The sequence below is a fragment of the Lissotriton vulgaris genome, unplaced genomic scaffold (genome assembly GCF_964263255.1).
Source record: "Lissotriton vulgaris unplaced genomic scaffold, aLisVul1.2 SCAFFOLD_1504, whole genome shotgun sequence".
Lineage (NCBI taxonomy): Eukaryota > Metazoa > Chordata > Amphibia > Caudata > Salamandridae > Lissotriton > Lissotriton vulgaris.
In genome coordinates this window covers 367,073-390,580 of record NW_028242284.1, presented here as the reverse complement: position 1 = coordinate 390,580, position 23,508 = coordinate 367,073, and the positions used below count along the sequence as shown (strand labels likewise).

Here is a 23,508-nt window from a genome sequence, read left to right as displayed (position 1 = left end):
CTCTAATGGTCCATATCCCACATTTTACAACCCCCCCCCCACTCTGACCCTCCCCTGCCTGACGTCACCGCCCCAGTATAACGCCCGGCACGGGCCGTGCCTGTTTGTTCCTATAATCCAAATAGGATAAAATTACGTCTTCGATCACTAAAAGTAGTAAGGTACCAAAGATCTTACTGACATGTGGCAGAAGGTAAAGTCAACATTGATAGTAACACCAACCTTTTCGATCATAGCAGCAGGGGCTGGTGGTGACCCAAGAGTAAGCATGAGCGGATTTTGCGGATTGGCAATCCGCGAATTTTGCGGATTTGCGGATTCGCAATCCGCAAAATCCGCGAATTCCCGCGAATTTGCGGATTTTTTTTTTTTTGTGTTCGCCCGTGTTTCTGCCAGTTCGCGAGGGTTTTTACAATTTCGCAATTTGCGAACTTACCTGTCGGGTCGCAAGTTTTGCGAACTTGTTGTTTCTACGTGTCCAGCCTGTTTGGGACACTCTTCTTCATCACTGCCACTCTCTGTCACCACTGCCACTCTCTGACTACTCATGCCACCCTCTGGCCCACCCATGCCACCCTCTGTTTCATCACTACACCCTCTGGTTGTCCAGTGTACATTATTTTCGGCAAAGCAAAGCACACCTTCCCTGCCTCAAGTGACCTGAATTAATTTGGGGCTGATTAATGTGTCACAGAATATTTTTTTAGCTGGCACCTGCTTCCTTAGTGCGCCCTGATTAGTGATCTTTTGCACTTGCTAAGTGCTTTCATTGTTGCAAAATTAGTTACAACACCTGCCCTGCCCCAACTGACAATAATGAATTAGGGGCTGATTAATGGATTTTAACTTCCAGCCTGGCTCCTGCTTGTCTCCCTTAGCTGTAATTCAGGACCTTTGTGGCATATGTGTAACTATTCTGAGGTTCAGAGCAGGGTCACATAATAGTTTCAACTGGCAACTGAACTCTGGAGGGGCCCCTCAGGAAGCACTACAGGAAATGGCTACTAATGATGTGCCTGAACTTTTGAACCTGGTAAGTAGTTACTTTCAGTTTTGCCAAGATCGTATTTCTGCAATTTTGCACTTATTCGCGGGGCGCGAACTCACGCTAACAGTGCGAGCAGTGCGAGCAAAATCCGCTGCTCGCGGATTTGCGGATTTTGCGGGAAATTCGCAAATCTCGCGGATTGCGGATTTCCCGAAAATCCGCAAAATCCGCGAGCGGAACGGATTTTCCGCCCACGCCTACCCAAGAGCCAGTGGCTACCAAAACGAGGTCAAGGGTTAAAGATCATTCAGTAAATCCAACATCTCTGTTTTATCTGCATTCATCTTCGAAACGTTATTGGTCATCAGACATGTTTTAGAAACAACATATTCCTGAAGTTTAAGGGTAATGTCAGAGTTACTACTACTTTATTGTATCCAGAATTCCATTTCAAAACAAAAAGCATGAATTAAAGGCACTAAACCAAATAAAAGTTAAAGAGCTCCACAAATTCACGATAAATGTTTGATGCACATCCAGAGTTTTTACTTTTAAAAAGATAAGGCATTTTAATTCACACACAACTACATACAAACATAACATTATGAATGGACATAATTGAACATATTGAAAATGGGACCTGAACCAGAGATCTGAGCCAGAAGGGGCTCAAGGCGTTCGTCAAGGAGTTCACAACGGGAAATTCCACCTATTGCATTAGGGACATCATTCTTAATGTGAAACCTCTTTGTCCTGAATTTGTCAGAGTTCACAATGTAAACCTCTTCCTAGTGCATTTGCCAATGAGTTCACAGTTTAAACCTGACTCACAGTATATTGAGGAAGAAAAGCCCATGCTGACTCAGGGAGGTGTTATGGGTTTGAAACCCAGAACTAACATCCAAAACAATCAAAATACCATGGAATAAATCAATCTCTACGCAATGTTTTCCTTTCAAGTGGATATTTTAATGAAAACACAGCTAAATATTATACTCAAAATGAAAAATATTTGCAAGATTGACGGATATCCAAATTGGAATCATTTATTTTGCCACCTAGCTGTTTAGCCAGGATGCAAATCATATAACATCATTTTTATTTTATTTATTAAGTTTGATATGGCGCGGACTTCACTCGAGGGCATCAGAGTGCTTCACAGAGATTCAGACAAGCAGCAAATACCTGAGATTTGTTTGGAGTACACATAGTGACAGAAAGTGACTTGGTGTCCCGACATTATATAGAGCTTTACGATGTATGGCAGCCATTATACGACCTTGGCGGAGGGGTCGTTAAAAAGAAATGTAGATAGTAACAGTAAAAAAACAGCAGAGCAAGAATGATCAGTCTTTGAGATGGACGATGTAGCTCTGAGGTTTCTGGGTTAAGGCCTCAAGCGGGCAACGGAGATCATTTATTTGTGAGGTAGATTGGTTTTTCAGTCTAGAGTGCTTTGTAAGTTATGCAGGCAGATTTTAATATGGCCCTTGCTTCGACTGGCAGTCATTCGCGTTTTTTGAGGGTGGAAGTGATGTGGTCAAAGAGCTTTTCACCCAATATAGGTCTGGCTACAGCATGGAGAATAGCTTCCAATGGGGTTAGTTAAGATTTTGGGACGCCCATGACCATTGTATTCTCATAGTCTAGTTTGGGTAGAGCTAGTGATTGCACCGCTGTCTTTAAGTCTTCAATAGGGATGAGGGGCGTGACTTTTACAAGGGATTTCAGTGTGTAGAAAGCGCTTTTTGCAGAGGCATTGGTATGGTCTTCCATGCTTAGGTGGTAGCCAAGAGTAATCATCAAGGATTTGACAGAGCTGGAGATGGTCAGTTCGCAGTTTAATGCCATGAGGATGCCAAGCCAGGTGTGAAGAAGGAGTTCAGTTTTGCTTGGGTTGAGTTTGGGGTGCTTGTTTGTCAGCCAGGCTTGAACTGTGGTGAGAGTGTTATTTAGGTGCTGGATCTCTTTGACTGATGAGATTTTAATGTAGAGTTAGGTGTCATCGACATATATATGGTAGGCTATTTGGCCTTGCTACAGGTTCATTGTAAGGAGTTCCATATAGAGGTTGACTAAGGTAGGAGATAGTATTGACCTTTGGGGGACTCTTTTTGAGATTGGAGTTGTGTTTGAGGTTGAGTTGTTGAGCTTGATAAGCTGCAAGTGTTGGCTTGGAAAGGAATTGAAGCATTGGAGGACAGTCTCGTTGATGCCTGCATGCTGAGAGAGGGTGTTTAGGAGGATGTCATGGTTTACAGTGTCGAAGGCGGCTGAGAGGTCTAGAAGGATTAGGAGGCTGGTCTGGCCTTCATTCAAAGATCTATAATGTTTAGTATAGCCATCTCTGTACTGCAGCCTTTCCTGAGACCGGATTGGATGGTGTCAAGTAGGTTATATTTTTCTCGATGTGGGTGTTAAGTTGAGCAAGCACACATTTTTCAATTATTTTAGCGAGGAGGGGAAGGTTGGATATAGGTCTTTAATGAGCCAGCATGGAGCCACTCGATAGGGAGGAGTTGATGAATTTGCTCCAAATAGGAGTGATAACGAGCTTGAAGTTTTTTCACAATCGCAGCAGGGAGGGGGTCGGAGAGTGAGATGCCTGCTTCATGCTGGAGAGAATGGGGAGGACTTCTTCTTCATGGGTATAGTTAAATTTAGGCCAGATAGCATTTTATTTCAGTTGAAAGGGATAGAGGTTGTTGGGCTGTGTTGGAGTGATGGGGAGGCATTGATTAATTGAAGATAGGCCTGTGCTTGAGCCCCTTTCGCAAGGGGCATCTTTGGTGCAGGGTTGGGAGGTGGGTAGTTCTAGAGATAGTCCCTTGTTAGATGTTTTGTCAGTGAAAAAGGTCACACATTCTTCACAGAACTTTGATAAGCTGTTAAATGTATATTGGGGGAAGGAGAAGCTTTGCTGATTGATGATGTTGAATAGGTCTTTGGGCCTGTTCCTGGACCGGTCAAGTTACTCTTGGAAGAATGTGGATTTTTCTTTAAAGATTTTTTGGGGGGGGGGGGATTTTTGGCATTCAGCCCGGAGGATTGAGAGATTGGATTCCAAATGCTGTTGTCTCCAATTTCTTTCAGCTTGTTCAAGTCTTTGTTGAACCAGGATCTAGAGGGGATATTCCAGGATTTCTTAAGTTTCAGGAGGGCAATTGTTTCCACTAGTTCTGTTATTTTTGTGTTGTAGTGGGCAGTAAGGTCCTCAGGAGAAGAGAGGAGGAGAGGTATAGATATGGTGCAGGTGCTAGAGCAGATGAATCTGGAGCGTGGGGTTCCGAAGCGTGCTGAATCTGGAGAGGCTCATGGTTCGATCACGGCACAGATTGCAGCTCAGCTCAGCACCATATGACTCTGGGCAAGAGCTCACTTAATCTCCCCAACAGCCTCCAGCACCATGAAACCTTAAGTTAAGGGGTGATACGTTCGCAATTTACAAATGGGAATTATTATAAAGGTCTGGTGGATGAAGTGCTTCTAGCTCCGCTTGGGGGATTTGGTGGAAGTTTCTTCCCCGGGCTTGGGATGGCTGTATTGGTAAGAGCGAAGATGGATTGAATTGAGATTGAAGAGAATTTGATAATGATCAGATCATCTGGATGGAAATATAGAGCGCAGTGATAGAGTGTTGTGCTTGGAGATGATTGCGTCTAGGGTAGAGCCCTTATGCGTTTCAGGTGCAGGTTTAGGTCTCCTAATATAACATTGGTGCTGACGTTTAGGGAGATTTGTGATCATAGGCTTGATAGGTCTGAAAGGAATTGTATATTTTTCCCAGGAGGGTGATAGATGATGTGGAATTTGATGGGGTTGGGCTCATTTGAAAAGAGCTGGACTCCTAGGTATCAAAAGGTAGGGTGTTTGGTAGTGCGGAAAGGAGTTCAACATAGATCGCTTTCGTGTTTAATGGCTATTCTGCCAATCCTGCTACCTTTGCGGTTGCTGCCGAATGATTGAGTAGTCAAATGGGGAGATGAGGCCGATGTAAGGGGAGGAATGATCATTTAGCCAGGTTTTAGTTAAGAACCTGATGTCTGTGTTTCATTGGAAGATGGTACCGGCTATAGCAGTGGCATGCTTGATTGCTGATCAGCAGTTTAGAAGCATGCAGCGGGACATGGGGGAGGGCCTCTGTTCAGGATGACTGAGTTGGATGGTAGTTAATTGGGAGGACGGCATAGAAGGGCGAGAGATTTTTCTGCTCCTCTTCGAGCTAAGTACAAGCGGGATCTTGCAGGTTTGGCTGGGGCAATTTTCATAGATGCTGTCCAGCAATTCAGCCTCACACTTTGAAGTTTGAGTAGATATGATGCAGTTAGGTTTGAGGTGGAGATGCGTTGTTGTGTCTGGGTCGGATTATACCCGTGGTGCAGGGGGTTGGGGCTGGGAGTTGTTTTTCCTTGCTCAGTGCAAAGAGACAACATTTCTTCCAGAATAGTGTTGATTTTGGGTTCTAGACGGGCTGTTAAGGGCATCAGCTGAGGGAGACAAGTGGGACAGAGGTGGGGAGGGGAGTGTGCTGGGTATGTCCATACCGGGGGAGGGGTGCCTAAGGAGGGAGCCAGCCTGTTAAGGGTACAGGAGCAAGGTGTGACTCGGTCTGGGCTGAGATCCATGGGGAAAGTGGGGAGGATTTTGATGGCAAAACCTCATACTCCAGGCTATTGGCAGAGGCTGTGGGTAAAGGAGAGTGTGGTCTAAGGTAGCAAGAGAGACATTGAGAGCCATGGGAATGGATGGCGGAGGTGTGGGTGCAAGGATCTGCTCACAGGGATAGAGAGTAGGGTTTGAATTACTGGAAGACAGGAGAAGGATGGAGGTGGGACCAGAAGGTAGGGAGGTGCACAGTGTTGCAAATTGTTGGTTAAAAATAGTTAGGTTTTGCTCTGAGTCTTGGACTAGGATGTTACCATTTTTGGTCAGTTCCCCATGAAAGTTTGTAGATGGGAATATGGTGAGCTTGATTCCATGGGGGATGTTGGAAGCTTTAGTTACGTGCAGGTGTTTTAAGAAGTTCTCTCCCCATTTAGTAGGTTCTTTTAGGTAGAAGATGAAATCAGTTTTACAGCCCCAATGGCCTGGATTTTAGTAGATGTCCGTTATTAGAGTTTCTGGATGAACTATGAGCATTTTTTGTTTGAAACATTTTGCTGCATTTTTAGAGAGGCTTGGTGGGTATTTAATGCAGTAACAATTTATGCCGTGCCTTTCCATGACAGTGTTGTGGTAGGGCATTTATGGGTGGTCCTGCCACAATATAATTGGTCTAGGCAGTCAGAGTAGGCAAGGTTGGCAGACGTCCTGGGGGCGGGGTCCCTATTGCTGGCATGTTTTTAGATTGGCCAGGGCTCCCAATGAGGCGGTGTGTGCTCGCCTCAGCCATTTCATAGTGAATGCATGAGGTAGTATAGACTAAAGGCGCAGTATGGGCAATAGGTAGTAATGTAGGGTATGAGGACGCAACTGTCTGCATAAAGAACCAGTGTAAGCGTAGGGTAAAGAAAATGTCTTATAAGCCAACCAACCCAGTGAGTGCTCTGTAAATGTAAATGTATTGCGACTTATATAGTGCACGTATCACCCGAAGGCATCAAGGCGCTTGCCTTGGTAACCCGTCCTGGCTTTTCCCTGTGAGATAACCCCTACTGGGCATCCCCAAGGTGAAAGCCAGGCATCCCGCAGCGGGTGGGCCGCCGTAGTGGAGATTAAGCAAGCTATTGCCCAGAGTTGCAGCGTGGGACCCCATGATTAGAGCAGGCACCGAGGCGAGAATTATCGAGTCCGTGGATATTTTTGGGCTCAGGACCCTGCCACGTCGGGAATTGAACCCTGGTCCCGGGCCAGACCTCTGCATCAGGGTCTGCCGCTCTAATCAGTGAGCCACACTCCTCCACTGGATGGTAATGCAGGACAGGAGATCACAGAAGGCAGTGAATACTAGCATCTACCTAAAATCATGAGCAGCAGGTACATATGTATACAATTAGATCCTCAAGATACAGACTCAGGCATATAAAACCATGATAGAACTTGAATATGAATTTGCACTGAGAATTATTCTTGTTAGGCAGTACAGAAGGCAGCAGTCCCCGCCGACAGCATACTGTGAAATATCACTGATGCAACTAACCTTCTCAATATAGTTTATTCAATTTATCTGTAGGAAGCCAGGTGGCAATTTACACCCCAGTAGGCTTTAATCCCATGTTAGGGCAGGCCTTCCAATGCACATTCTCCTGGTCTGGACTCTTAGAGAAAGATAGGTTGTCCCATAAAGGAAACAACAGAATAGAATACCCACACTATAAATGCCCAACACATCAGACCTATTGATTTTTTTGTTTTTCAATACACAATCCTAAAACCTTTGCTAAGCGGGCACATCAAACATCTGCTCACTCAGCAAATAATCAATACCTTTAAAGGAGCAATGTATGTGTATTCAGTGGTGCTGCCATCTTGATGCTCCACTGTAGCTATAGAGATCCTCGCCAGGCTGTTGGGTATATATAAATCTGTCCAGTGAGCTTACAACATCTCCAACCTGCCCAGATCCCCAATCAGCCCTACCTTATCCTCTATTCAGTCCTAGAAGGGCATTCAGGGGCAGATTTACAATTCCTGGCGCATACCTGCAAATCAGCAGGGATGTGCCATGAATCTTGTGACATGCATCACAATCCTTGCGCCACCACGGATGCACCGCATTTACAATGTGGCGAGCGGAAATGCAGATGCGTGCCGCATCTGCCGTCATAACGTTGGCGCAGTGCTGGAGTTGTGTCACAGGCGCGACGCGACTCCAGCACTGTGCCAACCCCGCCTATCTTGCAATTGGTGCGTCACACCTTACGCCTGCTTCAAGCAGGCGCAAGGTTTTCACGCAGCGGGGTTGGAAAAGTGACTGAGTGAAATCTTGTAGATTTCACTCAGGCACTTTTCCAAGGCATTTCTTCACCGGAACGCCCCCCCTGCACCAGAACGCCCTCATAAAACCTGATGCAGGTTTCATGTCGCTCAGGGCTGCATCTCCCTAGATTCGTCAGCAGCATGGCGCTAGCTTTACGCCCGTGCTGCGTCACAGAAGTGAAGCAACGGCGGCGCAAAAGTGGCGCATGGGGCTTGTAAATCTGCCCCGCAGAGTTTTACTCAATACTCTGTCTGTTTGTGTCACTTTGACTGAAGCTGGTACCCTGAGTGGAAAAGTCTGTCTGTCCCTTACCATTCAGGATATTTATTTATATATGCGTTTGAATTCATAGTTGGCTGCTTGACCCTTGAGTGCCACCAAACTGGAAAATATTTACAAGCTGGTCAAGGCTTATCAGCCCTTAAAGCTTGTTCCCCTAAGGAGCCATTATTATTGGTGCCTACTATCTAGCACCAAGTTATGAAAGCCTTCTATTGTTTCATTTCAATAGTGAATCGTGAAATCGTTTTACAGTCACTATTTCCTTTCCACGGCTTGCAGAAGCAGTTGCAGTGCACTGTGGCTCCTTAAGTGTTTGCAGTTATCTGTACATTGTGAAATGAGACTTTGCAACAGACCCATGTTTTCACTGTGGTAAAGTAGAATCAAAATCGGCCATCTAATCACCCACTCTAAATCGGACTGGCGGTCAAATGGCCAAATGTCTGATGGTCCATACTCTGTTAGGATGTAGGAGGAGTATGTCAGCAATGGAGCTGTAGTAGGCTCATTTGACATGCTTAAGGTGTGCCCGACTATAAATCATGTGGATGGACTGACAGTTCGGTAGAGGGAAGAAGTACTCTCCCCACTAGTCTCCAAATCCGGGTAAGTCTATTCTGCCTATATTTACCACTCGACGAGATGGGTAACAGAATACATTTTTTCTGGTCATTTTGTTGTTTTGTTCTACCAGGAAGATGGCAGGCAGGATGTGGGCTTTCTTGCATATGTTTTTTATTCAGTGTGGTATATGTCTTCTATTTCTATTGTAGTTTCCTTTTATTATTCTTTTGTTCTGTAGTTCTTTTACATCACTTAGATTCCTATGTATGTAAATTGGAATGCTATTGTTTGTGAGTCTAGGTTCTACTTCAGTGAAGCGGTTGGAGCTGATCTGATTAGATGCCTTCACTCTAGCACCTGTGAGTCTTTTACTACTTATTGAATAAATAAGATTTTAACTTATATTCTGCCTCTTCCGCTCTTTACATTCAGCTGAAATGAAGACCCAACCCAATAATAAACTAACTGATCTTTGTTTGAGCTACACACATAACTGGTTAGGAGGATGAGAAAGCCATTATCAGCCTGGACCCCCCTCCCCCCCCAGCATTACAATCTCAGGTAGAACCATGCACAACGTTCTATGTTCCAGAATAGTGGGTCTAAAGGTAACAACACTCCTACATCTGCCTCTATCCCTCTGCTCTTCACTCCCCCTTCCTCTGCCCCCACTCCGCACCCCTACCTGTGAATCCACATGGATGTGCAGAGTAGAATCAATTAGTGCAAACTCCAGTGATAGATTTCTAAAAATAATGAATTTTATTAGTCTTAATAAAAAGATTTAAGATTAAAAACAGAACACAAATTGATTCTGTTAAGTTATATGATGAGAACATTGAAGTAGGTATTTACTCTTGCAGTGTCTTTACCTTTACTGGCCCATGCTAGAGGTGTTTTCCAATATTTTCCTATGACCTTGTTCAAGCGGTTTAAGTCTATGCATATAAAAACATATTCCAGGTGGGGTTAAAGCAATGGTAAGCACAAGCCAGGCTTAGCATTGCAGTACCCACATATGGATATGATTTAGTATTCATGATTTCCAAGAAAATAAAAGTTTTGAATTTGCAAAGACGACTTTGTAGATCAGTGGTTCCCAAACGTTTTTTGACCTGTGGCTCCCTTGATCTATTGGGCGCAGTCCCCATTATGTTACTTTGTTTTAGCGGGTAGGGCGATGTAAGCCCGGCCTTGGGAGAACTTACATTTTGTTTCCCTTAAAATAATTGTTATCAAGCCGAGGAAGGTATTATAATCATAGAAGTACCAAAATAAAAACATAACCGTTGGTCAATAGAAAACTTTAACAGTATCAGCAACCAAGCAATAATTAGAAGGGCTAAGCCACACACAACATAGCACTTAATATGTGCTTCTCTTTTAATCTGTCCAGAACAGCCAGTTCCACAAATCGTGGAACATACTGTCCAGAGGGGAATTAAACAGCACATGAATATACCAGTATAGAGAGACTGTCCCTGCACCAACCCCATTCTCTCTCTCCCTTTCAGCTCTCTGGGCTGCTTTAATATTACTTTCCAAGCTTGCAGCTTGACATCATTCCCAAACATTAAGTCTGCAAAAAATAAAGCCTTAAACAAACCACACAGTTCCTGGCTAAATATATGAAGGAATACGATATAAAGTGTTTGGCTCAGAGAAAGATGGAGCTGAGATCTAAAATAAAAATGCATTTAATTAACCTTTCACAAGTAAACGTATTATTCCAATGTATAATTCAGTCAGAAATAACTTTATTTCACTAACAAAATGATGGCAAAAAAAGTATTCTACAGATAAAACATTTTCCAAATCTACCCAAAAAAAGACACATAAAAAGCAGCATTACTATTAATACAAACATTAAAAGGACACAAAAAGAATATAAAAACATTCATATATAGATACAGTGATTAACACAATTCGAACAGCTAATGCTTCAGTTAATTATCAGATTGATAAATTAATCATCTCTTTTTAAAGCAGATAAAAATAAGGACGCCAATGAAAAACAAGTAAAAGGATCAGGTAATAACTGTAGATAATAAAGGTCCACAAAACACTGCCTAAAATTCATTTTACGGATAAGGGGGACAATAAACCTTTTCCTTTCCTCACAATAAAATTTACAAAAAAACAAAAAATGCAAATCATTCCGAACAGATCGATCATCACATGTGCAAAATGGCAAATCAGATGTTACATAGATATTACGAGGTAGGCCTAGCATCAACAGAATATAATTCAATCGAAATCTAACCAAAATATATTTTTGTTGTAAGTTAGTGACAAACGATAGATAGATTGAATTCACATCCATTTGCATTATACTTGAAACCTCCAAGAATGCACTAACAGTTGTCATCTTAAAATTGGAGACCTCCCTCCTTGCCCGTAATCTAGATAAAAAATGATTTTTCAATACCTTTTTAAGTATAGACCAGCAAGTTGTGGGATCTGTGAAGAGATGATGTAGGCCAACTGCTTGATGGGTAGATTCAACACAACATAACCAACTGATATTATTTGCACCATCAAGCTTCAAGACATCATTTATAAGGGAAACGGCCTTTACAACGAAGCCGTTTCCACGAAATCTTTAACCACGCATGCAGTACAACGCATGCGTGGTTACCACTAAAGCCTTTACCACGCATACCTTTACTACGATGTTTGTAGTAAAGGCATATGTGGTAAAGGTAACGAGTAAAAAAAGGGGGGTTTGGGGGGTCTCCCCCCCAAATAAAAAAACTCACCAGAAGTCACGTCAAAATCTGCACATAATCAGCGTCGTTTAAGAGAAATCGGAAAAAAATTCCGTTTCCTCTTAACGACGTATGACGTCACCACGCAAATAGTCGAGGTAAAGGTTATGCGTGGTAAACGAATTCCGTTGTAACGCATGCGTGGTAAAGGCATGCGTGGCAACGGAATTCGTTGTAACGTCATACATTCCTTTTATAATATCCCTCGTTAACGAGAGAGTCCTTCCACCAGACCGAGTACCACATTAAGATGGGCGCCACACAAATTTTATCAGTTATATAGGAGACTCGCAACTCCGTATGACAATTATAATTAGAGCATGATTTTGGCAGTGAAACCAATTTTTTCCAAAAGGTATCTTCTATGATTTGTAATTTTGGGCATTCTCTAATGCCCCAGACAGCTGCTCCATAAGTGGCAGCAGATACCGTTTTGGCTCAATAAACTTTCAATAGGTTTGGAACCTACTTTTTTTATAAATTTAAAAAATGCCCTAATATTTTTGCTCCATCTGTAGCCCCCTATTTATGACCATACTTTGCCATTTATTCTGGTGGTCGAACATAATCCCTAAATAATTAAAAGTGTCCAAAACTCCTGACTTGCCCCCTTCAGTACAAATTTGTGTTTGTTTCCGCTGCTTTGGCCCTGCCACTAAAACAAATGACTTTGACTAATTAATTTTCATGTCCAGCTAGTTTATAAAGTTAGTATAATCCATCACTAATCAGCGAGAGCGCATTACTAGTACGAGCTAAAATCACTACGTTGTCTGCATATAAAAGTACCTGTATTTGTAATTAATTATTATAAGGAACATCTGGAGTAGATCCCTTCAATGCTGATTCGCCATCATTAGTGTAAAGTGCAAATAAAAAGGGCACTATAATGCACCGCTGTCTCACACCTCTTGTAATTTTGAAGTGCCTAGTACACTTGCCATAACGAACACGTGCTGAGGCACCTGAATACAAATCTTGAATAATATTAATAATCTGTATATCCACCCGCATTGCCTCCATGATCTGCCACAGCCTAGGCTGTGCCACGCTGTTAAAGGCTGCTGACAGATCCATGAAGGCAAGGTATAAATGGCCTTTTTTAGCTGCTGTATACTTTGCAATTATTAGGTTCAGGTTCAGACACTGATCCACAATGCCTTTTCCTTTTCTGAACCCAAACTGACATGGAATTATAACATTATTCTCCAGAGCCCATTCCTCAAGTCTATTTAAAAGCAGCCGGACCATTAATTTTGCAGTTGAGTCTATCAGAGATATAGGCCTATAATTTTTCGGGATTGACCTATTTCCCTTTTTGTAGATAGGGACAATTACAGTAGTTCTCCATGAAGGAGGAACACCAATTTGGGCAATTTTATTAAAAACATTAATTAAGAGCGGGCCCAAAGATCCTGAATACCTAAAAAAAGATCGATTGGAACGCCATCAGGTCCTGGTGCCTTTGCACGTTTGCACTGATTTAGAGCATATTTTATTTCTTCCAACGTAAACTGGGCACCACCTCCTAAACCAGCTAAGCTTGTGGCGGTAGAGTGAGTAATTGCCTTTTCAACAGTTCCAAATAGCCCTTTGAAATGTATAATCCATTCCTCCTGCTTAACATGGATATCTAAAGACATACACCGTTCATCTTTTCAGAACGGTGCATCAATCACAGACCAAAAAGCCTGCAAACTCTTTAATAATGCAGCCTTTTGCAGATTTTCCCACCAGTCTTCCTTTAGGGCTTTCAACCTCGATACCCTAGCTTTTTTATATGCCTGTTGCAATGATTTAACCAAGGATGAGCTGCGAGGTGTAGATTTTAAAGCCACATGAAGATTTTTGAGTGAATTTTCGCAATCCTCATCAAACCAATTATGTTTTTAGGTGTCCATTGTGTATAGATTGAGTTAAATTCTTCTTACCTTCCAGGAAAAACAGCTCAAAAGCTGTGACCATGTCATCATCAGATAGAGGGTCTAGGCATACCATTATATCTGCTACTCGATTAGGGACTAAATTATCCAAAAACTTTACTGCATCAACTCTCTCCCATTTCAGATCAATTCCATTCTCCTTTGCTATTACTGGATTAATATGCAATTTAAGTGAACATTACCTTTCTAAAGAGCCAAATAGAACTGCATGATTGCCACCAAAATTATTATTATAAAAATTATTAAGCAGCCAATATTGATCAACAGAATACTCTAAAAGAATAGTATGATAATATGGAGATGTATTTGATAAGGACTTCACTTTTAGAGGAAAACTATTGGAGAGTAAGGTCAATAAACCTCCCTTTGCATGACCAGCTGATGAGGGTATAGCTGGAGTGAAAAAAGAACGATACCCATTCAGATATATTAAGTCAGTTTCCCATGTGTCTTGTAAGCATATTAAATATTTAGATGTTAAGAGAGACAACCATTCCATATTAGACTTTTTTTGTTTGTATCCAGCAATATCTCAACAAATTACTGCAACAGAGTCTGAGCTATTCTCTAACTGTATTATTGTCTGGGACAAATTTGGAGAATCTATCTGCATATTTTGCTCTAATAGAGGAGTTACAGATGGAGCGGGAAGCATAGTAGATCCATTTTGCATAGGTATATAAGCAGCATTATTATCTACTGGGCTCAGCTCATCCAGTCAGTCACATACTGTCATGCCTTCCAATGCAGTAAGTCTATTACTAAGGGGTAATGGTAAAACCGAAGGAAAAATAGACTGGTTACATGGAAGACTAAAAGGCTTCTGGGCATTATGTACTCTAAGAAAAGGGGTCTGAAGTAAGATAGGTTTGTAAAAGAAACCCAGCCGAAGGGCACACATTTCAGTAAAAATTGATGGAGTGCTTGGTAACATGGCTAGTAGGTCACCCACTATGTGATGGTTATCAAAATTTAGAACAATACGGTCTCCTTTAATAGTATTAGATGCTCTTACAACTCAGTTAACTCTCTTTGCCATAATTATATATTTGTATACATAAACATTATCCCATGTGCACTTGGAAAGCCAATGCTGAGCCTTATGGATTAACTGCTCCGTAGATTCTAATACATCTTCTTTTAGTTCTGGTCATTTGCCAAAACTATGACATACGGGCAGGCTGCAGGAGGAAGATCCAGTCTTCCTTTAACATTCAAATCCTCAGATAAAACTTGGAAACCCCCCCTTCCAGTGCAGGGAGCTAGAGCTTTGCCCTCTAAAGAGGCAGACTTTACAAGCGGTTGGACATTAAGAGAATCAGTTACCTGGAAAACCAGGGTGGGTAATCCTGAGGGATGGACTGAAGTAGAGTGGGTGTTCACTGTATCATTAGGGCCTTGAGATTCGGTACTTGACCGGGTGTAGCCATAAGTATGGGTAGATACTCCCAAGGTGGTTTGACTTGAAATCTGGTGATAGTTAGTATGTACAATAGGTCTCGTCAAATTGGCAGATTCTTGAACAGAGCCCGCCGAGTAAGTAGGAAACCCTGTTGGTTGTTGAGGGTCATGACTTCCTATATCATTAGTTACCCCAGAAGACACTCTACCTTGTTGAGGGATCACCCTCACTTTCCCAGTTGACTCAATAATATTAGAGGGAGCTTGGATCGATGAGCGTAAGACCTCTAAGGATGATAACTTTTCCTCAATTATAGTTAATTTATACAATATAGGATTTAAAAGTACAGTCACCATAGTTTCTATTCATTTCAGCAAGTCCGAGTCATAATCTTGATCATTCAACAAATGAGATTTGCTCATAATATGCTTTGACCTTGTATTTCTTGTAGATCTAAGGTGTAAGAAGGGCCCTGAGTCCAACTCCTCTTCCCCAGTGCTCTTCTCAGTGTTTTTAGGTCGAGCAGACCTAAAAAGCATGCGAAGCATGCTTGTCTTCGAAGACATCTTTTGCTGGCGTGTCTGGGGGAATGTGAGACAGCGATCGCCCACGCGCATCGCTGTCTCAGATTCCTCCTCGAGGGCGTGCACGTCGCCGTGCATATCCCCTGCCTCGCATTCTCTCTCAATCACACACAGTCACGCATGCGCACACACATTCCCTCGCGCACACACATTCCCTCGCGCACACACGCTCACACACATACACAGCCACCCACCCACCCCCTCCAACCCCCCACCCCCTCCCCGCCGCCGCCGCACGCGCGCACACACACACATGGCTCCCCCCGCCCTCGCAGCTCAGCAACAAGGCGAAGCCCCACTCACCGGCTTCCTTGGTGCGGCGACTCTCCTCTCATCGGCAGCTGCAGGGCCCGGCAGCAGGACTCTTCCTCCCTCCTTTGGCACCGGGGCGCAGGGTAGGCTCCTGCCTGCTCCGGTGCTCAAAACCGCTGCGGCTCTTCCGTGGGAGGCGGGGTAGGCTCCCGCCTTCCTACTTCCTATTTCCGGTTGTCCCGCCCGGCCTGCCTGACTTCCTGGTCGCAGGCCGGTGGCGCGAGCTCTGGACGGACTGCAGCACGCGCTCTCGCGACCATTTCCCTGCCCTCGCAGTTGGTGTAAGGTAAGAGAAAACTGCAATCCGAGTGCTCGGCCTTTCTCTTTAAGGCCTGCTAAACGAAGTGTCTTGCCTTTGCCGGTTGAGCTGTGAGTTTAGTGACTGATCAAAATGGGTGATTTTCTAAGTGCAGGTCTCTCTTAGACAGGTAAAATAAACATTTCCTTTCAGGCTGGATAGGGAAATCGAGTGTTTTTAAAAGACAAAAGAAAGTTACATTTTGGTCAGTGGTTTGAAAAAAAGGGAGCTAGTTCCGTTAATGTTTTGGACAGTTAACCTGCTATAAAGAGCAAAGCGAAGCAAGCTAGTTCTGTGCAGACTCAGCCGACCACATCAATGCGTCCTTTTACTTAACACTATTTCATTCTTTGTGAGCACTGAGATGTGAGTACACCTCCCAACATAGCAGACCGCAATGAATTTAGGGTTGTACCAAAGGTAGTGTGTGTGTTAGGTGTGGAAAACTCACCTGGGCTCAGGTTAATATAGGCTTTTTTTATTTTAAGTGGCCAAGGCTTGTTATATTTTTTATAGGCATTGGGAGAAAGGGAGACTCAAACGGGTCCGCATCATGCTTTAGTCTTGTTTTTGTGTTGGAATGCAGAGAAAATGACTTAATTGGCGTTAGTTTAACCCAAGGCGCAGCGGCAGGGCTGCTTCAGCTGTATCCCTGCTGTTGCTCTTCCCCCCTGCATCTGTGCTTTTATGGCCCTCTCACCAGTGTGCCGCTCTGCGCACTTCCCCCAAATGACAGACCTGGCATGCTGTCCCGCTGCTCTGTATTCTTTCTGCTTTATCACACTTTTTATACGCAACAGCTTTTTTCTCACATGAGTGCCTGCTGAGCTGGGCATCTGCTTTGCTAGGTTGCTTTTTCCCATAAATGAGCAAGGGGTCTAGGTTTTATGGATGTGTCTGCTACTACATCCTTCCTTCAGCGAACCCTCAGACTTAAAATGTAATGTTACCAGGTCAGTGTCATAAACCCAGTACACCAGCAGATCAAGACTTTGTATTTAGATAGCTGTGCACTTTGCACTTTTGGGTTCTAATCGTATTTTAAGAAACCTGTTTTAAGTTTCAATTTTTTACACATTTGAAATGTCTCATGTCTCAAACTCACCCTCAACCCCGCACAACCGCACACCCTCACACCCCCTCACCCCTCCTCACCCAACCTCTCACCCACCCTCTCACCCTCACATACCCTCTCACCCTCACACACCCTCACACCCACCCTCTCACCTCACGCCACACACTGCTGCACGCCACACACTGCTGCACGCTTCACACTGTTGCACGCTGCACACTGCTGCATTACTTATACTACTGCATCCTGCACACTGCTGCCCGCCTCACACTGCTGCCCGCCTCACACTGCTGCCCGCCTCCCACTGCTGCACGTCTCCCACTGCTGCATGCTGTACACTGCTGCACGCCTCACACTGCTGCACGCCTCACACTGCTGCACGACACACTGCTAAACGCCTCACACTGCTGCACGCCTCACGCTGCTGCACGCCACACGCTGCTGCACGCCACCCACTGCTGCACGCCACACACTACTGCACGCCTCACACTGCTGCACCCTGCACACTGCTGCATTACTTATACTACTGCATCCTGCACACTGCTGCCCGCCTCACACTGCTGCCAGTCTCCCACTGCTGCACGCCTCACGCTGCTGCACGCCTCACACTGCTGCATGCCTCACACTGCTGCACGCCTCACACTGCGGCACGCATCAAACTACTGCACGCCTCAAACTGCTGCACGCCGCACACTGCTGCATGCCGCACACTGCTGCACTCCGCACACTGCTGCACGCCGCACACTGCTGCACGCCGCACACTGCTGCATGCCACACACTGCTGCACGCCTCACACTGCTGCACGCCTCACACTGCTGCACGCCTCACACTGCTGCACGCCACACAACACCATCACATCACTCAGGGACACCATCATATTACTCTACAACACCACCACATCACTCTGGGACACCACCACATCACTCTGGGACACCGCCACATCACTCTGGGACACCACCACATCACTCTGAGACACCACCACATCACTCTGGGACACCACCTCATCACTCTGGGACACCACCACATCACCCTGGGACACCACCACATCACTTAGGGGCACCGCCACATCACTCAGGGGCATCACTCAGGGGCACCACCACATCACTCAGGGATACCACCACATCACTCACAGGCACCACCACATCACTCTGGGACACCACCACATCACTCTGGGACACCATCACATCACTCTGGGACACCACCACGTAACTCTGGGACACCACCACATCACTCTGGGACACCACCACATCACTCTGGGACACCACCACATCACTCTAATACACCACCACATCACTCAGCCCAACCACATCATCACTCAGCACCACAACAGCACTGTCCTTGCTTGCTGCCAACAAGCATTGCCATTGCCAATAGGACTCGCATTAGGAAAGTGTAAGCTATTGGCTTTGTGAATAACAATGCTATTCATTTATATATTTTCAAAGCCAACACATATAAAAAAAATTGTCATTTACAATACCAATAGCTCACACTTTCCTAATGCGAGACCTATTGCATTGCAAATGCTTGTTCACCTTGCATGGCTTTTTCAGACTTTTTTGCTTTAAAAGTTATCTTACGATTGTATGGACCCTTACAGTAGCATTGCTCCATGTCCTTCGAGAGACATGTTCAACATAGTCTGTGAATGTTTGTGAAGGTAAATGCCTTAGTAAATATGTTGTAAGAAAGGTAATGTAAATTCTCACTCTGGTTCAATGACAACCTACTCTGCTTCTGAAGGAGCCTGTAAACTCACCTATTCAAAACATGTCTATAAATCCTTTTCCTTGGACTGTCTCTGCTGCTCCCTAAATCTAAGTTGACCATGTTGCTCTTGCTAACCTACCTCCTTTGCTCATTGTACTGCTATCTAGTTATCTTTAAAGAGTTCTGCAGCCTATGTGGCTAGGTCCTTGCTATGTAAATATTATAGCTAAATAATAAATATGAATAAATGCTATTATCTGAAACCATTGTATAACTAAAGGTGGAAGGAGGGATTTGCATCAGATGTTGATAGGTTTGGCCTTTGTTTGACAGGAAAAAGGAAACACAGTGGGTGTCCTATCTGTCCGCTTCGCACTGTGAAAAACCTGCCATCCACAGAACTCTTTTCCTGTGTGGAACTTTTCCAGTGTTCTGTAAAATCCTCCGGCAATGTTGGGATAGGTGGAATTAATACAATGATACAAAAGGTTTTTTAGTAAAGATTTTATGTTAAAACGGTTGTGCTACATTTCAGCTGTGGCATAAATGTAATATATTTCTAATTTATTCTAATGTATTATTTTTTAACATATGTAGAGATACTATGTGTCTTTAGGTTCTGTAAATAATATTGAATACTGAACATAGTATCAAATATTTGAACAATTTCTTAATATGTTTTTAATAAATGAAGGTTATGGTTAGGGGTTAAGATATCAGCGAGGGTTAGGAAAAGGGATAAGTTAATGTAAGGGACAGAGTTAATGGTTAGGATTATGGCTTGGATTCAGGTAAGGAGTCGACCAGGTATTATGGTAAGGGTTATTGTTAGGATAAGGGAAAGAAAGTAAGCGTTTGTTTTATAGAAATATAAGGATAGGGTTAGGGTTATAGGTAAGAGAAGGGAAGGTGTTCAGGTAGGATTAAGGGGTAAGATAAGGGATAGAGTTGATAGGGTTCAGACTTGGCTTCGAGTAAGGAGTGGGATTAAGATAATGGTAATAATTATTAATATGATACAGAAAAGAGAGTAAGAGTTACTGTTAAGGTTAGGGGTAAGGATAAGGGTAAGGGTTATTGCTATGAATTATGGTAATATCAGTTAAGGTAAAGGACAGAGTTAATGGTCATGGTTAAGGCTTGGGTTTGGGGAAGGCTGTGAGGAGGTAAGGATAATCAAAGAGTTACTGTTAGGATAAGGGAAGAAGTTAGAGTAATAGTTAATATTAAAATTAATGGATAGGTTAAGGCATGGTGTAAGTTTAAATTTTCAGTGGGTTGTATGGCAGAATGTCATTGTTAGAAGTATGATCTGACATAAATAGTGTGACCTAAATATCAGTTACAAAATATTGTCCCATTGAGAGTAAATGTTCTATTATTACCTCCAACGAAGGGATATTTTTTATAAATGCTATTTAGGACTGATATTTATATCAGACAGTAATCAAGTATTATACCTTAAAGTTAAGATCAAGAGTGTAGTTAGGGTACGGCTTGGTGTAAGAGATCAGATATGGGTTGTTATTGTATTTCTCATTTATATACCGAGTTACAGTTAGGGTAATGGATAGGGGAATGATAGATGTTAGGGTTAGGATTCAGGTAAGATGCAGTGACATATGGGGGGTTGTATGATTAGTTTTAAGTTTACAGTAAGGTGAGTGTAAAAGTCTCCATAAGAGTTAGTGTAAGCCTAAGGCATAGGGATAAAAAGAAAGGGCTCAAGTTAAGGCTGGAGCTAGAATATGGATATGGGTTAACTTGTGGTAAAGGCTTTTTGTCACAAGATCGATGAGTCATAATTTTTAATACTAGGTTTTGGAATTAAGTTATTTGCAGAAAGGAGCCATTTTTCGCAGTGTGTTTCGTCTACAACTGTAGTTCATTGCATGAATGCAGGAATCTCTCTATATTAACACAGATTATGAATTACAACTGTCTTGAAGGTAAAATACATTAACCTGCATATAATAAGTTTTGCAACAAATTACTCTTAGCACATTGATGTTTCTAATTTCTCATTATATTTCCTGTACATATATGCATATATTAATTTACATAAAGAAGCCATATGTTTGGGGGAGCGGTGGGGGTTGTGAACATCTATTTTAAGGAATAAAATAGGCTCTGTTTTAAATTAAAAGGATACTAAAAGTCACCCTGGAGCTTTCAGCTTAATTTCTCTATATGGTCCTATAATGCCTCTTAAACTGCAATACCCTTATATTGTATAGCAGAGGCTACTTTATTCCATATATTATAAAGTGATTTAGAAGAAGGAAAGCAGTAGGGCAGTAAATAAATGTATTACAATGCTATTTTGCAATATGTTCTTAAAATTATCTGCATTAAATTTTGGCAATGGTTTCCTTACAGATCAGAGCCTCTAGACCAAGACTCCGAATACATCATCGAAAGCCTGTCACCATCATCAATGACCAGGTGGGCAATACTGTTATTTTCAACATGGCGGGTTTCAGCTGGCTGAGATTTCAAGTGAGCATGAATATATTCATATATGCAAACATACATTCATACATTCAAAGGGAATTTCTGAGAAGGATCACTACGGCACCGTAAGAATCACAAAGGGCGCAGTGGAAAATTCTGACACTTCTTCTGTAAGATTCCTTCTGTATTTGGAGCAAATTTTCATTTTTTTAGGGGATTTTCAAAGAATCCCAGAATAACCCATGGAAATCCCTGACAGTAACAGATTTGTATGATTGTTTAATTTGTAACATCCATATGAGATTGCACTAGGTGAAAATATGCCTGTCCAAATGCAATTCAAATGTGAACGGGCACATGTAACGTTCTCCAACAGTACATTATTTCCCCATGGAAATTCCTCTACACTACACCCCCATTAAATATGGGGGAGCAGCTTCTTCACAGTTCCCATCCTGGAAACATGTTTACTCTTCACCTTGACAGAAGGCAACTTTGTGTCAGATTCCAGGATGGGAGAGTACTCAAGTAGTTTGTTGAAGCCCCACAAACATACAAGTTTGTTGGCATTTGTTACTTTTGCACATAAAACCCATCTATGTTCATCTTCAAACATGGCTCTCACCATACAGTTCTGAGGATCGAAAGTGCATCCTACTGATGGAATTTCTACATTCGCAAATGCTATTTGCATGGGTAAAATTCTGCAAATCCAGTCATTATTGGGAGTTTACACTTTCAAGAGCATCTTTGCACATCTAAATTAAATTTAGGCAAGCAATTTCCTTTGGGCATCAGGTTTTGAGTATCTCATTTTCACTAATATACCATAATAAATTAACATACCTTTGAGGTATATTATTAAAACATGCTGTGGTAGCACACTGTAATTTACTGACACATTTTCCATTGTAATGACTACTAAATGTACACAAACATGCACTATTTAGTGCACCAATGATAAAGTGTAGAAATTGAGTTTTAGGGAAGGGAAACAGGAAATACAATGACCGCGGAACAACGCGTTGCCTTTGCAACGCAGAAGGAATAACAGATGCGTCTGAACCACGCATTACATTTACAATGCAAGTCGTTACAATGACATGTGTTAGGTCAAGGGGCGTTGGACTTTAAAGCTCAAAGCTTTCCCTACTGTTACGGTAACTGGAGTTGGAATAGTAAATTATACTATTCCAAAGTCCACCACCCCCCTAAGGCGTTGTAACTATCTGCATTGTAAATGGAATGTGTGGTTCAGGCGCATTAGTTGTTCCGCCCGCGTTGTTGAGCAATGCGTAGAAAAAGAATGCATGGTTGTGTCACACAACCTTTAGCAAATATTGATCAAGTGCTCATCACCAGGTAAAGTGTCTTGATTTGTTTTCTTTACATTAAAATCATAGTTTCCATCACACTTTAGAATTACAAAAAAGTGTTCATCATGTGTGCTTTCTTAACTACTGATATGTTTTAAAATATTTGTGTAGTTCATTTACAGATATGTTCATTTTGTTGAGTTAAACTAATTGGCACCCTACAGCCTTTACTCACACATAGTTCACTTAACAAAATGCTCAACTTGCAGTCAGATAAATAAAAGTAAACACCAATGTTAAAAGAATTAGCAGCAATTTGTGAGAAGACGTAGTCTGACACTTGACCTCTGTCTTTGAACACATTTACAAATGTGACAACATAAACACAAAATGTAAAGGCATCTTGTTGGACTTGGCCTTGTTGGCTAAAGTTCACTTAAACTTTTTGCACTTCCCCTAGACCGTTTTCCTGGCAGAGAGTAGTGAAGTTAGATGCTGTAGGTACTTGCCACTGCTAATCAGTGTGCAAGTACAGATGTACCCTGTATAAGTTGTAGTGGTGATTGGTTATCTCTGGTTGGTATGTTTGCCTTACTAGCTAGATCCCTAATTGACGTGCACTGTGTGTGCCAGGGCTGGTACTAAAGAAATGAGCAGAGAGGGAACATAGGTCTTCAGTGTAGGGCCTGCATGCATTATGCTAAATTAGCATGTTGTCCTGACAAGTGCTATCACTTGTCAGGCCTAACTTTCCCTTTTGCATACACATGGGGCACCCCTGTAGTACGTCCTGGGTACCCCCTAGGCAGGGTGCAGTGTAGGTAAAAGGCAGGACCGGTGCCAGTGTGGGAGCTAGGCCCTGACTGTGGAAAATACTCCATTTAATTTTCCGTGGT

The 23,508-nt window shown here is 42.8% G+C and overlaps 1 protein-coding gene across 1 annotated transcript in view; it reads left to right on the top strand.

The window, feature by feature from the left end:
* The window catches only part of LOC147669009 (dynein light chain Tctex-type protein 2B-like), a 215,014-nt gene that overhangs the window by 132,002 nt on the left and 59,504 nt on the right, over window positions 1-23,508 (top strand). The window contains exon 4 of the mRNA XM_086948288.1: window positions 21,222-21,287. Coding sequence (XP_086804414.1) covers window positions 21,222-21,287 — 66 coding nt within the window. The remainder of the gene's footprint in view (window positions 1-21,221; window positions 21,288-23,508) is intronic.